Genomic DNA, 16,908 nt, shown 5'->3' on the forward strand with positions numbered 1-16,908 from the left:
TGCTCTTCCTGCAAAGAATGCTAATGGTATCCTGGGATGCATTAGAAGAGTGTTGACAGCAGCTCAAGGGATGAGATCCTTACCCTCTACTCAGTACTGCTGAAGCCAGAAGTATTGTGTCCAGTTCTGGGCTCCTCAGTACAAGACAGACATGTATCCTGGAGAGTGTCCAACAAAAGGCCACTAAGATGCCAAAGAGATGAGACCATTTCTTCTACAAGGAAAAGCTGAGAGAGCTGGGACTGTTCAGCCTGGAGAAGAGAAGTCTTGGGGGCAATCACATCAAAGTGTATAAATACTTGAAGGGATGGTAGAAAGAAGATGGAGCTAAGCACAGGGCAAAAGACAATGGGCACAAATTGAAACCCAAGAGGCTCCCCCTGAACATCAGGAAACACCTCTTTACTGTGACAGTGGCAACCAGTTGTACAGGTTGAGAAGAGAAGTTGTGAAAGAAGTTGTGAAGTCTCCATCCTTGGGGATGTTCAAAAGCTGTCTGAACATAATCCTGGGCAACTGGCCCTGGCTGGGGTTGGACAAGATGACTTCCAGAGATCCTTTAAAACCTCAACCATTCTGTGATTTTGTGAAAAATCCCCACAGCAAGGAAGAGAGGAGGTCCTGTGAGGTAGGGTCTCTGGGAGTTAGACGCGAGAGAGAAGATAAAACTCAGGAAGGAGAACCATTGGAAAACACTGAAGATGTGGATGGAGCCAGCTGAAGTCTACTGGGAAGGCAGAGTCCCACTGGAGAGCATTGTGTGGACATGAGCTGCTGAGAATGAGGGTCCACTAGCAGTAATGGGGTGAGTATGCACATGCGTGTGCTGTATGAGGTTGAATCCAAGAAGACATCAGACCTTTCATGGCACCAGGGCTTGTAGAACATGAGCAGGGAGGCTGAAGTGAGATGCCCTCAGCCTTAAATAGCACCACCGTTCTTTTCACTTCTTGCTGCTGTCACAGGTTTCCTGCTTATCTACTACTTTGCAGAAACTAGGGTTCACTGAGAATATAGCTCACGATAAACTGGCTGATTCACTTGAGGAAAATAAGCTCACTGATTTGTTCCTAACAAAAATGAGATCTGTAACAGTAGCTGTTTGTAGTTGTTGGGCAATTTCAGGCCTAAGCTGGCAAACTCTAACCCAATTGTTAACGTCTTCAACATCGCTTAGAGGCACTACAGCAGTGCAGTATACCCAGGGAAGAAGTCTGCAGGTTTTAGAAGACCCCAGCAGAGGCAGAACACTGCAGCACATCTTCTCACCTTTGTCTGCCACAAGGACTCCAAGCACCGTTCTCCAGACCATGGACTGGCTTTCATAAAGGAAGCAACTGACTTCTAGATTCCTAAAATACTCCACGCCCAGAGGATCTGAAAGATCAGATAAAGCTGTGGGCTCATAGTCATGATCAATAATGCATTCCTGAGATAGGAAACAGCTCTCTCAGTAGCATGTCTTAGACTGTCAGATTCCCCAAGCCATCATGAATCTTCTGCCCAAAGTGGAAGGCACAATTCCTTACCTTTCTTACCCCTTTTAATGTAAAGAAGCAGTAACAAATACCTATCCATGCCTGAATACACAAGTGTGTGCTACTATTTTATAATAAATCACCCTTCTGCACCTTCCCAAGGGAGAAGCTGGGGCAACACGTACAGAGCGGATGTCTGTTATGCTGTTAATGCCAAATTGGGGAAACCTGAAAATCTTCCCTAGCTCCAGGCCAGCATCTGAGAGCAGAGGAAGATCCCTGAGTATATTTTCTGGATGAGGTTCCATGCGGTTACTGCTGCTGGAGACATCTGAGCTACCTTTCCTCCACATTTCTGGAGTTTAGCCCTCCAACGCACTCATAGAGAATAAACAAAGAACCACTCGCAGGCTTTAATATTTCAAGGCTTAGGCAAACCATGTTTAACAAATACAGTCTTAGGGCTGGTTCCTCGCTTCCCCTCCTCATTTTCTTCTACATTTATTTCAGTTTCAGTATATTGTAAGCTATTCAATGACTGACTAATATGCCCAGATTTTTTTTCCTCTCTGCTATTCCCCATCAATAAGCTCTGAGCTTAGAAAAGAAACTCTTGATGAGGAGTTCAAAATAGTTCTGCAGTTTAAATTTTCATCCTATTTCCCATACTGTAGTCTGCAGTGACATCTGATGATTTTCAGATAATATTCATACACTCTGTAGCAACAATGCCCATGTATTTGGATGGCGAGACTTATTAACATGAGATCATGATGATAATACTAAATGAAATTTGTAACTGATACAATTCTTCATGCTCTGTTGGAACATTTTGAAGGAAAAATTTATAACATGTTGGGTATAACCACTAAATTCCAGATATGTTAACAGTATGTTATCGTATTGTGTACAAACACATAAGAATGATCAGAAAACCTTTATTAAAGACACCACAAAACACCAGAGACAAAAATAAGTTCTAGAAAACTTAAATATCAGTGTTAAAAGTACCCAGTTTGGAAGAATATCCTGTACTGTAGAAAGGGAATAAGTCCAATTTTCTGGATATTTAAAACTAGCTTTGTGGAAATTTTTTCAAATGTTGGGGCTGAGAATATAATCATGCACTGTCAGGTTTTAATTCCTGTGAATCAAATCATAAAGTTTTTAGCTCTTTCTCAGCTTAGAATCCCCAAAACTTAAAACCAGAATAGTTGTAGGACTTTGCCAGAATTAAAAATTGTAGCATATGAACATTTGGCTTCAAATAAAGCTTTTTCATGCTCAGAATGGTTGAAGGATTTGGGGGATATTTCTGGATAACATATGCTATTGGATGCACCAGATATGTAAACAATTTGTAGTACTGTTAGTAAAGGTCACTTCATTGACTTCGGATCATTCACAGGTTTGATGTATCTTTATCTGGGCACAGTGAAAAGAAATGATTGACCCTCATATTCCTTACTTCCCAGCTCTTTTGCTGAAGACTCTGCTCAGCTATGGCCTATGGGGTCTGGAGGAGTGGCAGAAAGCCTCTTACTTGGTTGCTGCTGTCCCTTGCATTGTGTGCCAGTGGACTGGACAGCAAGATCAAGAATTCTGTAACATCCCCTAGGAAAAAAACCACAGGCACAAGATGAGCAACTGCTTGGGGTCAGTCAAAGGATGGATTTCTGCCTCAACATTTCTCATCAGGTGCTAAGCCTCAGAACTTGACTGTATAAATCACAGATGTCACCCTTACGAAAATGGCCAAAGCTGGTAGGCAAAGAATGTTTTGTACCTGCCAAAGCTGGTTCAGAACAAATGCTTTGTACCTGTCTCCAAGTCTCCCTGCTATCCGTACCTACCTCCTTATCTCCCTACTATTGTGAAAGATCCATGAAGCAAGACAGGAAAAGTAATGATGGGACTTACCACTGACCCACACCCCAAGAGAGCATGAGCAAAGACCAGTTCATCCAAAGTTCAAGGTGATGATGACTACTAGCTGTCATCAGGGACTCCAAGTCGACCACCGCCACCAGGAGGAGCGCATGAGCAAGAAGACCTGCCTTAGACACTCCTCTCTTGGCATGTGTGGCCTGCTAGCTGGAGATTGGCATATCTCCACAAAATTGAGGTGGAGCAAAGGCGGGTCGCAAGGAGGAACCAGGTGTATTGACTAGCACAAAGGACAGCTCTGGAGCAGCTGAATTTTGAAGATCTTCCCCACCGTGAGATCACATCAATTGAAGACGGAAGCAGTGGAACGCCTTCTGGACCGGGACCCCCCGAGACACTGGATGTCTGTGGACCTGTGATGGTAGCTATAAACCCCTTTTTCTTCCCTTTTCTCCCCATCTTTTTCTTTATTCTCCCTCTCTATTGCAAGCTACTTTATGGGCAGAATTTATAAAATTCCTGTTTGGATTGAAATTTAACTCCCTTGACTTGTTGAATTATTGCTTTTTTGCACTGCAAGATCATTGCTGAAATGAATCATCATGCGTCCACTTATGAGTGGACCGTGACAGCTCAGGATCTCAAAACACACAGTAAAAATTGGCTTGGACTATAGTTGATGCTTTAACATAGGGGAAATTTGGGTGTAGTACTTAAGAACAGGCAGTGATTTGATTAGATCAAAATAGACCATCGTAAACACACTCCAGTGTTGCTTTCCTGTCAACACATTCAGTCTTGTGTGGTGAGGTACCTGCTCTCTTAGATCCTTAGGCAGAACAAATTGCCACAATTTTACATCCCTAAATGTCTGCAGATATATTCTAGCTGAGGACTATGTGGTAACTTCACTGCCCAGACATTATTTTGCTTCTGACATGAGCTAAAGTAGCACTTCTCACTACACAGCTATGAGCTCTGAAAGAATAGCATGAAGCCAACCCCTTTCAGAACATTAAATAAAGATCTTTCCTATGCTGTCCATCAAGGGTTTCCTTTGAGTGATCATTCTCATTTTGTGTTGCGACAGCCATAATTTCATGTGGGGCTTTCTGTTTATTTCCAGCTTTACTATCGCCTAGCATTTTTAAAGTGACTTCTTTTTCCCTGTTCCTGCTCTTCTTCTAATGATCGTAATTAACAAACTTTGCATACCTGTAACAAGAGTAAGTATGGAACAGAGAACCTTTCAAAGAAAAGGAAACAGAGGGAGAAAATAACAGGAAGTTGTTGCTTTGTTTTGTAGGTATTAAAACAGCAAATACTTTCCCTTCTGTGTTTAAAATGACCCCTGCTGGGAAAGGAAGTAGTGGAACCCTAAGACACAAAGGCAAAATCAGGAGGGAGCCAAGTAGGAACTCTTTTATCTCATATAAAATGTAGAGCTGCTTCACAGATTCATTATAATACAATATCATTAAGACACATTTAAAACTATGCAGAGCACTGGCTTTATCACAGATAATCACATTTTCATTTTCTTGAGCAAAACCCTGCTTAGGAGATGTATTGCTTCACTGGATCATCTGACTAACTGGGAAAACAAACCAGACAGCTCCTGGAAAAGGCTCTCCTTGACTGGCCATCCCCAGGCCTTAAAGAAAGGAGTCAAATTCTTCTTCACCAGATGAGAAAAGGTTTCTGCCCACAGATTAACTTTTGAGTCATTATAATCTGAGAGCTCAGACATAATTTGGTATTCAGAAAATATTCCAGTGAAGGACTCCCATCCAAAGGCCTCTTGAAACTATGAATTACAAGAAGAGAGAAACAGTACAAAACATATGTGTAGAAATCTAGGACTACTGCACCTGCATTCTTTACAAAATGCTTTACTAAATTCAGTTACTGATCTTTTACAGGATATTTTTCTGTATTTTTTATACCTGAAAAATCCTAAATGTCCACTGAAGAATCAGAGTAGCCCTTTAACACTATCAGACTATTCAACAAGCCTGTATTTCTAATATCCACAGCTTTTTGTTCATCCATCAAGCAGGTCACCTTGTCACAGGAAGCAATTGGGTCCGTTTGGCAGGACCTGCCTTTCATAAACCCATGCCAACTGGGCCTGATCACACAGTTGTCTTGTGCATGCTGCGAGATGGCACCCAAGATGCCCTGCTCCATGACCTTTCTGGCACTGAAGTCAGACTGACAAGCCCAGAGGTCCCTGGATCCTCCCCTTGACTCTTCTTGTAAATGGGTGTAACATCTGCCAGCCTCCAGTCCAACTGAACTTCCCCAGTCAGCCAGGACTGCTGGTAGATGATGAAAAGAGGTTTCGCAAGCACGTCCGCCAGTTCCCTTACTGCACTTGGATGAATTCCATCCAGCCACACAGACTTACGAATATCTAATTTGCCTTGCAAGTCTCTAACCATTTCCTCTTGGATCAAAGGAGCTTTGTGCTGCTCTTTCTCCCTATCTACTGGCTTGTGAGGTTGAGTACCCAGGGAACATCTTACCTTACCATTAAAGACTGGGGCAAACCCTTAACCAGATCTTCTTCGTATGTTAGTACAAGAGACAACACACAGCTCCATGAAATTATATCTTCAGGTGAAATGTCACTGCACCTGAATTTGCATTTGACAAAAAGCAGTAGTGGTACTTCACATTGACCAACAAGTAAAATCACTTCCTCTGGAAGCATTTACAGGCCATGTGCCCAAACTGCTTCCCTATAACATAACCAAAAATCCACTCACCATCTGACCAAAACTGGACCCAACAGAAGATCAAATTATCAATATGCCAGCATCCATCATATGATGATCATATTTCTGATTACATGGTGAGCATGCAGTCTTAGAAAGGAATGAGTGAGATTTAGACTATTATATTTATAGATTACTCTGGTCAGTCTGATTCCATTACACAGTTTGGGTGCTGCTGAGGAAGGAAATGAAAAAATATCCACTACCTTCCATCAATCTGAACAGTTACAGTTGGGCATGTAGTAATTTCTGGAAATCTTTGGTTGGGAGCCCATACTTGATTTTGTACATCAGGGAAGTTGTCACAGAGCTCTGCAGCTATGTTGATTAAAACCACTTCCTCAGAGCTGCCTTTGATTGGGCTGTCAGGAATCCCCTGGGAAACGGAGTAATGAACTCAACTTTTATTCAGAAACTCATTAGGGGTGAAATCTGCTTCTGTAGGTAGAGTCAGGTCTAAATCTTTCCACCATGTAAATTTTCTTATGCTTTTCCTCTTCAGGACCAAATCAGTACTGAAACACTGTCTACACCACTATTAGCCTCTGCATTTATTTTATTGGAAGAACAATTCATACCAGTAGTGAATAACAATGGGAAGAAAATTTGAAAGACAAAGTAAAATATTATGCCAATGAATCAGATGGAAATCAGAACCATATCTGAGCCAGAACAAAAATAGAAAGCTGCTGTAACAAATCTTTGTGTCACTTCAATTTAGGCTTTTTTAGGGGGCATAGAAACATGAAAGTAGGATCACACATACAACCCTCAAGTCCACAATTGTTTTATTTATTGCTGATACACAAGGAATGGGTTGGGACTGGTATGCTATTAGGTTAAACATAAACAAGCTTGCTAGCGCTGTGTAGTCACCAGTGTGGTGTGCTAGTCAAGTAATTATGACTGAGGTGAGAGAATGATTAGCTTCTGCTGTTCCTTGGAAATGGTCGGTCCTGTCTTGATGAACTGCTGTCTTTGTCCTCTCTGCTCCCTCATGCTGTCATGTCAGAGCCTACTTTTTTAACCTTTGATGAATCCACAAGTTAAACCATTACTGAGTACAATCAAGTCACCTATTCTTTGTTTCCACTCTCCAGTCTTCCATGCCATGTATCTTGCTGTCAGGCTATGGTTAAGACCAACAGCTACAACTTATAATTCACTTACATAAAACTGGACATCAGGTGACACAGTCATACAATTAGGAAGACTTCTACAGCATTTCAGTATCAGCTATGTATTATAAAAGACGCAGATAAGCATTATAAGGTCACTTCCATGATAGCAGGTGTGGAAGTTCTGCATATTAGGAGCAATTGAAGACTAGGGATTTTAGGGTATCCAAAACCATAGTGAAACCATAGTGAAACTCTTATGTTACTGAAATTGTAACTGAAGAACACAACATTGTGGAAGCTACTATTCACTTTACTGACCTATATTCTATTGCTATTGCCCTTGAGACGACTCTAGTGACTACTGCAGACCTAAAATTGCCTTTTCACCAGAGAAAGGTTTGACAGGAATCAAATCTACTCAGAATTACATTCCTCCTGAGGTGACAAAAACAGAACAAAGCTCATTTGTTATTTAACCCTTCATAAAATGGCTTAGATGGTGACTGAGCTCCGTACAAGTTTCTGCTGAATTTCTGTTGGGGTAGACTTCTATTAATAGCAGGAAGCTAAAGAATTTCGTGTAATCTTAAGCACCCAGTGAGCTATTATGCAGCACACAAAGCGAAAAAGATAGGCAGTAGCTAGTCTGAGAATCAAGGTTTAGATATTTTTCCTTCATGGTCTATAGGATTTCATTGGGTCCTGTTCCCAATTAGGTAAAGAGGACAGTTCCACAGACAGTTTTTTCTTGATAGGCCAACCCCAGGATGTAAAAAAAGGAGCCAGGTTCTTATTCACCTGCTGAGAAAACTTCTGTGCCCACAAGTTCATCTTAGAAGACTTGTCTTTTGGGATGGTGGACATTTTCTGGTAATCAGAGAAGAGGTGGGTGAAGGGGTCCCAACCAAACCCTTCCTGCAACTGATGGAGAAGAATACAGTGTAAAAACAATGAACTTCTCATTTCACTGCCATTATTCCTGTTTTACAAGCAACAGAAAGTTTCATAGGTTTCTGCAGCATCTTTTAGAATGAATGTAAAATTACAGGAAGGCTTCTAACTTTCAGGCTTAAGAGCATAACATACAGCACTAGAGTACAGAAAAATACAGCTTCCCATCACACTGGCCTGGCAAAACAAACAGAGATGGAAGATGCATTGTGAATAGCCAGAAATGTCAGCAATCAACTATACAAGCTGCTGATTTGGGCAGAAGCAAGCTGTTTATGCAGTGAAAAAGCATCAAAGAGGATACTGACAGAGAACCTGAAAAGAAGGAGCACAGGAGATCAAGGAATAACCAGAAAATAGGAGGCAGATACTGTGAGCAGGGCATGCTTTGGCTAGGAGTAAGAACAAAAGGGATTCAGTTACAAAAACTGCTGTTGGATGAGTAAAGATTTCAAAGAGGTACGGGAAACCTACATTGTTACACAAGATGAGGTGAATATGAAGGGCTGACTTGAAATAAAAGTGTGACAGGACGCAGAATGTCTAGTTAAATGTCCACAGTTCCTTATGAACCCATGGTTTACATGTCACTTTCTGATACTAAACAGATAGACATTGAATTGGATCCCACAAATCCCCCATCATTCTGGAACAGCTAAGCAGGAAACAGCACTTTTCCATTAGGCAGAACAAACAGGTAGGTTATCTACCTCTGATAATCCTCTATTGATATGAAAACTCATGGTGCTGAGACTAGCTATGGACTAGGCTTCTCTTTGTGAGAAGGTTGGAGAGACATGAGGAGGCTGACTGGAAGGTGGGAGATGAGGGGTCTGGCCTTGTGCCAGGCCAATAGCAGTAAACCAGCTTATGCTGGAGAAGGCTCCATACCATGTTATGCCTGAACTCCAGAAGGTAGGAGCATCTCCTGGACCCTGAGTTCCCAGACAATTCACAACTCCTTGTCACAACGTGTCCACAGTGAAAACTGTCTATTCCCTCCCTCGCTACCAGTTTTGTACAGGAAGAAAACACAGGTATTTGTAGGGGTGGACTGTGGCACATCCTGCACAACTGGGGGAACCAGTGCCCTGGAGCATGCTTCAAGGGCTCCTTTTTCCTAGTCTAGATGGAATCCGGAAGGCCTCCAACTTTACTTCAAAGCAAGAAGTGAGCGGGTGGACACAAACAGTACAGACAGGAGTTTTGTTGTTCCACTTAAATCTGAAAATGTTTTGGGCTAATTAACTGATTTTCTAATTCTTCCATATTCGTTCTTGCAAGACATCTGTTACAGGCTTAAGTGACCACTGTGGAGGCTGACCTCTGAAAGACGGTATGCTCCATCAGACAATGGCAAGATTAGAGGACACTGTGCTCCCACGCACATATAAGAACATACAGGAGTTGGACCTAAAAAGGCCTGAAGACCAATGCTGAAGTCTTTGTGGACTGAAGGAATCTAAAAAGTGAGTAAATGGCAGCCAAATGTGGGACTAAAAGGAAGAGAGAGACCATTCCATTAAAAAATGAAAACATTCTGGCTGTAATAGGGACAGTATATGCACAGAACTGTAGTTGTTCTTGCATGTCAGTAGCCAGACAGGAGATGGGAGATCCCAGCCTATAGAGTGTGGGTGAGGCACTGGGCCAAACTGGTGAGGTAGTGTGGGAAAATTTTCCACTCTATAACTTTTTTGATATTTGTTGCATCACAGAAAAATGAGGTCCACTCTTCAGCTTGGTCACTCAGGCACTCCTCTGGGATGTGGAAAAATCAGGATCAATACTCCTCCATCAATTGTTTTGTTGTTCATAGAAGATGTGAGAGGTCCCAGACTAGGGGGCTGAGGTACCCACACCTCACATCAGTCAGCAGCTTAAACCACCATAATGGACATTAAAGTTTCCAGTAAAAATCATGTTGAGGGCTCTCTCGGTTAGACCACCAGTTGCTACAGGAATTAATGGAAAGGGGAAAGGAAAACATCTTTCCCACATGCTTCCTAAGAGAATGCACTTTAATCTAGGATGGGATTCATGATTTCGAGTCTCGACCACAGTGAGGGATCCAGCTAAATGTGCAGGGAGGATAAGCTGAACCCGTCCCCTTGCCACTTGATGGACTACACTGGCCGCACTCAGTGCATCAGCTGCTACAAATCGCCTGATCTTTGCTCTTTTGTAAAAAGGAGCCTACTCGTGTAACTCACCAGGATACTGCTAGAAGCCTGGCTCTGGCTCTGCCAGACACTTTTACAAAGCCAAATTTTTTTCTTTTTTCTTTTTTTTTTTTTTTTTTGCCAATTAGCCCAATGTCCCACAGGAAATCTGCAGCAGATTAAAGAGCTACGCCCAAGTCTGATCATCCTTTTCCCATGCTGTATAACAAGAAGCAGCTCCTGATTCTCTCATGGGGAGAGAGATTAGTACATCGCACTAAGCTCTCTCCCTGAGTGGCTAAGCCCAGGTCTGGAAAAGGAAGGTTATGAGGAGACATCAGCATTAGACACTCTATCTGTAAACCTCCCAAGGTACTTTATGGATCAAAAATGAACCCAGACTGTAAGAAAACACTGGCATGACATCCTTCTGACACAGCCTTCACTGACTGCACTAAGAATATACCCACTTCTCCCCGTTACCTGCAGGTACGTCTCCAGAGCAGTCCACATCTCCCAGTCCTTTAGTTGAGCACCTTTCTTCAGATACTGTCTAATCCTTTCTTCTCGACACTGTGACCTGAGCGCCTGATGGGCCTTATGCCTGGGAATCCCCAGCACCTCCTCATGAACATAGACAGACCAGAGGTTGCAGGTGGCCTCTGTGGTATGAGGGGGAAACTCCCATGCTTGTTGCTGTTGATTGTGTCCTAGCTCATGGATAGGACCCCAAAGACCAGCAGTTTGCATGTGCTTCATGTCTAACATCTCCTTCACTGAATCTATGTGTCCCATGATGGGGTAGCCAGCATGCATCCAGCCTGCAGGGAAGACAGGTATCAACACACATCATAAACGCTCACCCCAATGCCTCTTAGACATAAATGGCTGTATATTTTTTTTTAATTTCTCTGGTGCCTTTCTTCCCTCTCACAAACCACACTATATTACCATGAATGACAAATTTTCCCCTTTGCAACATAAGGAAAGTTTCACCCTAATAGTCAAATAAGCAATGTAAAGATAGTACTGAACTACCAGTTAAGCACAATTTCACCTGCTTTCCCTTTCTATACATAAGCACACGCTCATTGTTGGACTGAAGTTGAATATTCAAGTTTAGGGAAAAAGCCTGACTATTGGCCAAGATACATCTGAACCCTCAAAAACTGAGTATCATTAATGTTCAACCAAACTATGCAATAATGTGATTCAGCACCATGGCAGAGCCGAGTCCTCCTATGCTCCCGCGTGGCAAAGAAGGCCAACAGCATCCTGACTTGTATCAGAAATGGTGTGGCCAGCAAGAGTAGTGAAGTGATCATGTGTACTTGGCACTGGTGAAGCCACACTTTGAATAAATACTGTGTTCAGTTTTGGGCCCCTCACTACAAGAAAGACATTGAGGTGCTGGAGCATGTCCAGAGAAGGCCAATGAAGCTGGCAAAGGGGCTGGATAACAAGTCTTAGGAAGGCGCGGCTGAGGGAACTGGGGTTGTTTAGTCTGAAGAAAAGAAGGCTGAGGGGAGATCTTATTGCTCTCTACAACTACTTGAAAGGTGGTTATAGCGAGGTGGGTGTGGGTCCTTTCTTCCAAGTAACTGACAATAAGACAAGAGGAAACGGCCTCAAGTTGCATCAGGCGAGGTTTAGATTGAATATTAGGAAAAAAATTCTTTACTGAAAGAATGGTGAAGCACTACAACAGGCTTCCCAGGGAAGTGGTGGAGTCAGTATCTCTGGAGGTGTTAAAAAAAACGTGTAGACGTGGCATTTCAGAACATGGTTTTGTAGGTATTGGGGTGTTGAGCTGACGGTTGGACCTGATGATCTCAGAAGCCTTTTCCTATCTTAATGATTCCGTGATTCTATGTAGAGTGTGGATACTGCAGACTTGCACTCCAGTGGTCAGCAGCGTGGATGAGACACAGAGAAGTCACAATTTCTTATGCTTAAGGGCTGCAAATCTTGTAATGCTTAAGCCTATTCTTAATGTCACAGGATTCCTATGCTATCAACAACTTCCCAGCATTGCGCTAGGCAAGAATATTGCACTGCAAGGCATTTTACTCATGCATCCTTGGTGTCTCCATCCCTGATTTGTCCTTCTTCTTGAAGATTCCCAAAGCTTCATAGAAGAGTCACCTCAAACTCAACACTGACAGCAGGAGGAGATAAGCAGCCCTTGACACTCACAGTACAGGGAGCCTACACAGCTGGCTTTGACAGAACATTAAGCTTGTAGACTACCCAAGTTGGAGAACTTGACTGGCAACCTCCTTCCTGCAGAACTTGACCTCCCTCTTTAAAATAATTGCATGCATTTAGCAGCCACTGGCACCCAAGACATTCAGGTCCAGAAATATAAGTGAAACAGTTTAGTCCACCCAAAACAGAAGGGAATTTTGCGTCTGCACACTGCGATCTTTTTCACTGGCATTTGCCCAGGACAGCAGAACTTAATACTCCCAAGATGTGCAACAAATTCTTTCCATGTGGCTTAGCAAAGGGTTCGGACATCGGGGTTCATGCCAAGCTTTTGTCTCATTGTGGGATGATGAATTTAACCAGTCCATTTAGAAAAACATCTGAACAAAACTTTTATTGCAAAGTTCCACATTTACCACATAATTTGACTTTAGGTCAAATGCACTCGGCTCACAACTTGAAAAGCCAGGGTGGAGAAATATCAGCTGCAAAACTACACACTAATGGGCTTTGACAGTGAAATGGGATTTGACAGGTTCTGCTTCTCCATTGCCATCATCTCATGCACATGTCTTTTCAGGCTAAGCTTTGCCCACCATAACCTTTGCGGAGCTCATCCTCAGTAGGCAGGCACACATAGGTTTAACAGCTGCCACTGAATGCGTGAGAATGGGCCCTGTGGCTGAAGCAGGGGAAAACCAAAAATCAGGTCACTGCCTCTCTGCTGTGCTGACTCTGCAGTGCATTCAGGAGGGAGAAGGAGTAACTGCAACTGAGTCAAACCACCTGTAGTCGGCAGTTCTGCTTCTTAACATACCCAAGCAGCAGAACAGCTGAGTAAGACAACACCAGTTTTGAGAGCAAGAAGGTATCTGGAAGGGTTAATACCTATTTTTTTAAGCCCTCCCTTACCATGTTTCCATTCTGATGGAGTAGCTCACAATTATGCAGAAGTAGCAGTCATTTAACACCTTACACACGTTCCCAGTCTAGTTTCAGCAAAATAACCCTGAAGGAACAGACATTGCCACAAGAGGCCACTTGTCTCTTAGCCTCTTGAGAAGCCATATGGCAAAGTACTTACCACATGAGATCTGGACATCTGTCACAATCCTCTCTGGCCTTGGGAATTTTGTTGGTATGGCTGCCAATTTGCTTATCGCCACCATGATCTCATTCCACAGGGTCAGCAGCGGCTGTGGGTCCTCCATGTGGCGGATGGTGTCAGATGGCACTGTCAGGATGAGATTCTCAACAGCCAGTTCTGCCCAGGGAGCAGGGTGGTGCCGGATACAATCCTTCCACTGGCTTTCACAGGTCTCCCCTACATCAACCACACAGAAAACTGGTTAAGCACAGCTCTGACTTCTGAGCATGCTCCCAGAGAGCAAGCTGAAGAAAGAAACCACAGGTGTGAGATTCTCTTGGAAAACAGTATGTGTTAGTAGCACGACTGGGGGTGGTGGCTGTTAACTAGTTAAGTTAATCCTCATCCTGTGGTTGGGGAGTCTCATAAGGATATTTTATGGATAGGAGGCAGATGAAAGAGGATTTGTATATAGCAGAGTAGTAGCATAGCAAGAACAAATTCCTGTTTTACATCTGAGAACAAGAAGCATTAGGTTCCTCCAGTGTCTCTTGATGATCCCATTTCTTCTCCTCCAGCAGAGATTTGCTGTTTCATATAATAACCCTGATTTTGTTTTAGTTTAAGAGCAAAGTGAGAAGAAATTTCATACAGGAAGAGAAACTGATGGAAAATATGGGAAATTCAGCAGAGATTTATTGCAGGGACTGGGAACAGCTACACAGGAGCACAGTAAAACAAGTAGAATAAATACAAGGCAGAGGTCAGCCTGTCTCCTCCAACTCAATGATTTACATTGGAAATGACAACTCCAAACTCCAAGATATGTTAGTTCAGACAAACCCTGCCTATGTTGCAACAGGTCCTTCACCTACCTCCTGCGGTGTAGCAGTCACACAGTGACTTACCCAGAATCCCAGAGGACAACAAAGCAAGGAAACTAAATCTGGGTATTCCCAAACCCAGGCATTTCTGAAACATTCCTAAGGAGGAGATCATCTTTCCTGTCAGTCACAGGATCAATAGCATCTGTGAGCAGCAGTAAGGAGAAAGGTACCAAGACAGACAAACCTACCAAGCTTGAAGAACGGAGCTCTGACTGCCCCTTCTATCGTGATGGGCACTTTCCCCAGGATGCTCCTTGCTGGTACTATGATGTAAATGAGTCCACCCCAGAGGCAGGAAACAGACTGTTTCTGGCAGGCAATATCACAGGTGCGTATTACCACTGGGGCTCGTTTCAGTTCTCTGGCGTGAGAGAGGTCATCTGTGTGACACCCAATCTGCACCTGGCAAATGGAAGGGTAGGAACAGCTGGTGTAAGTGCTCCAAGCACTGCTTGGCAGTCTTACCTGGCAGACTGACCACAACACCCTGAGCTGTCTGCTCCAGCTCTGTCTGTTTAGGGCCTGTGTGCATAAACAGCCTTCTGACTCTAGCCTAGTTCAAGCTTTCAGCCTGTGGTGATCAGAAGAATCAAATACAGTGAAAAAGACTGGTGAGGTTCAGTGCTGTCCCTGTCTCAGACAGTCTTACAGCTATACTCCCATTATTACTGTGTCAACTACATCCTTCACCAGCAGTTCAGGGTACTGCAGTGACTTCTTTCACTGCACTGTACTTGCATTGATCATTCCTTCATCCTTCACCAGCGTCAAAGTCACATCCTGTAACATACGAGTTGGAGAGATGTGATCATTGCTGGCTTCTCCTACTGTGCCTCTTCTTTGGTACTCATATATTAAACCAGACAGCATGTGGCTGTAGGATCAGATAGAAAGAACTGAGTTAACTCTGCATTTAAGCTGCCTTGATCAGTTCTCTTTGCATGATAACAAAACAAACACAGCTGCTTTCAGGCAGCAGCCATACTCAATTATCCCGCTAGCACACCGAAATAAGAGAAATGCAACAGAAGAGAGTGGGAAAAAAGGTGAAAAACGGTAACAATGCATTCAGAGTGCCACAGGGTGGCAGTAACTGAAAGGTCGGAAAAGGCAGTAAAACCTTAAGAAAAAGAAATTAGAAAAGCCTCCTGCAAGCTATTTTTGAATGCTCACTTGACAAATACATCAGTGTAAACAGAGCCAAACTACAGACAGTTTACCTTCAGACCAGCACCGACCACCACACAAGGGAATGTTATAACTGCTGTGTGTCCTTCAGGGAGGTAGAGTCCTGTACTTCTCCAGGATGTCTTACCTAAAAGGTAAGAGAACACAGTCCCAAACAGTCAAGCACTCCTTCCGCCTGATGTTGCAGATGCTGCAATAGAAGAATCTTCAATTCTTTTCTTTTCCCTCGCTCTACACTTACAGAGCTGTCTCATGTTTTACCCAACCTGTAAAAATACAGTTTTAAAGCAATAGAGTAGCAGCATGAACAAGCTCATCACAGCATTAGCAAGCAAGCTCATGCAAATTTGAACTTCTGGAAATGCCAAGCTTCAATGTGTTTACTAGTATCTTTTAAGAATAAGTAGAAAAAAAAAGGAAACCAAAACCCCAGCAACAACTCCCCCTGTTAGACCCTAAAGCCCTCATAAGAGCTGCATACTGTGGTGATATTAAACATGGTTGTAATGGTCATAAATGGTCATTAAAAAGTTCCTTAATAACAGACTGACAGTGATATTGCATTTTTTCTTTTATACTGACCTGTCCAGCACAAGCCGGAGCCCACATGACTTACCATTTCTAGCTGACTGAAGTTACATGAAAGCATAAGACAGTCCTTCTAGGCAAGGTGTACCTGTCAGATGGGTGCCCCACCATACCACTACAATTCAGCATATTTCTTCCCATAGAAATGCACAGATCTCTGGAAACACTTGCAATACACAGTGCAAAACTGATCCATCTCTAACGTACTGATCAGGCAAAATCCATTCCCTAGTTCTCACAAAGTTTGCTCAAGCATATTTCAACACAAAGAGCAGAAGTCCTGGAAAGTGCTGAACTGTCTTAAAACACCAAGCTTACAACCTTTCCTGTCCTCCAACAAAGCAGGACCAGTTTTGTCAAGCAAAACTTAATCCAAGGGAATGCAACTCAGACCATATCACAATGTTTCACCAATTCATCTCAGTCTTGCTGAATTTGCACCCAAGGCAGTTTTAACAGTGTTCAGTGTTTGCTAGTATTTTTCCTTTTTTTGTTTATGTGAAATGACTCAGATTCTGAATATTTTTAGTCAAACAAAGTATCATGTTAAATCCAATGGATTCAGTTCAGC

At 42.9% G+C, this 16,908-nt stretch overlaps 1 protein-coding gene and 1 long non-coding RNA gene across 10 annotated transcripts in view; one reads left to right on the forward strand and one right to left on the reverse strand.

The window, feature by feature from the left end:
• Window positions 1-3,525: 3,525 nt before the first annotated feature.
• LOC128854387 (uncharacterized) lies at window positions 3,526-13,893 on the forward strand. The gene is made up of 5 exons (XR_008453446.1): window positions 3,526-3,786; window positions 8,826-8,914; window positions 9,502-9,686; window positions 10,529-10,868; window positions 13,772-13,893. It is a non-coding gene; the product is annotated as an uncharacterized LOC128854387 (long non-coding RNA).
• Window positions 6,484-16,908, reverse strand: part of TCAF2 (TRPM8 channel associated factor 2) — a 23,598-nt gene continuing 13,173 nt past the window's right edge. For 5 of the 9 annotated variants that reach the window (XM_054087123.1, XM_054087115.1, XM_054087134.1 and 2 more), the window contains 5 exons: window positions 15,782-15,876; window positions 14,750-14,963; window positions 13,672-13,911; window positions 10,863-11,200; window positions 6,485-8,187 (listed from right to left, as the gene is read on the reverse strand). In XM_054087123.1, coding sequence (XP_053943098.1) covers window positions 7,942-8,187; window positions 10,863-11,200; window positions 13,672-13,911; window positions 14,750-14,963; window positions 15,782-15,876 — 1,133 coding nt within the window. In that variant the 3' untranslated portion in view covers window positions 6,485-7,941. Of the gene's footprint in view, window positions 8,188-10,862; window positions 11,201-13,671; window positions 13,912-14,749; window positions 14,964-15,781; window positions 15,877-16,908 lie in introns of all 9 variants that reach the window. The other 4 variants (XM_054087094.1, XM_054087150.1, XM_054087101.1 and 1 more) reach the window with 2 other exon arrangements.

Source organism: Cuculus canorus, chromosome 1 (assembly GCF_017976375.1).
Source record: "Cuculus canorus isolate bCucCan1 chromosome 1, bCucCan1.pri, whole genome shotgun sequence".
NCBI lineage: Eukaryota > Metazoa > Chordata > Aves > Cuculiformes > Cuculidae > Cuculus > Cuculus canorus.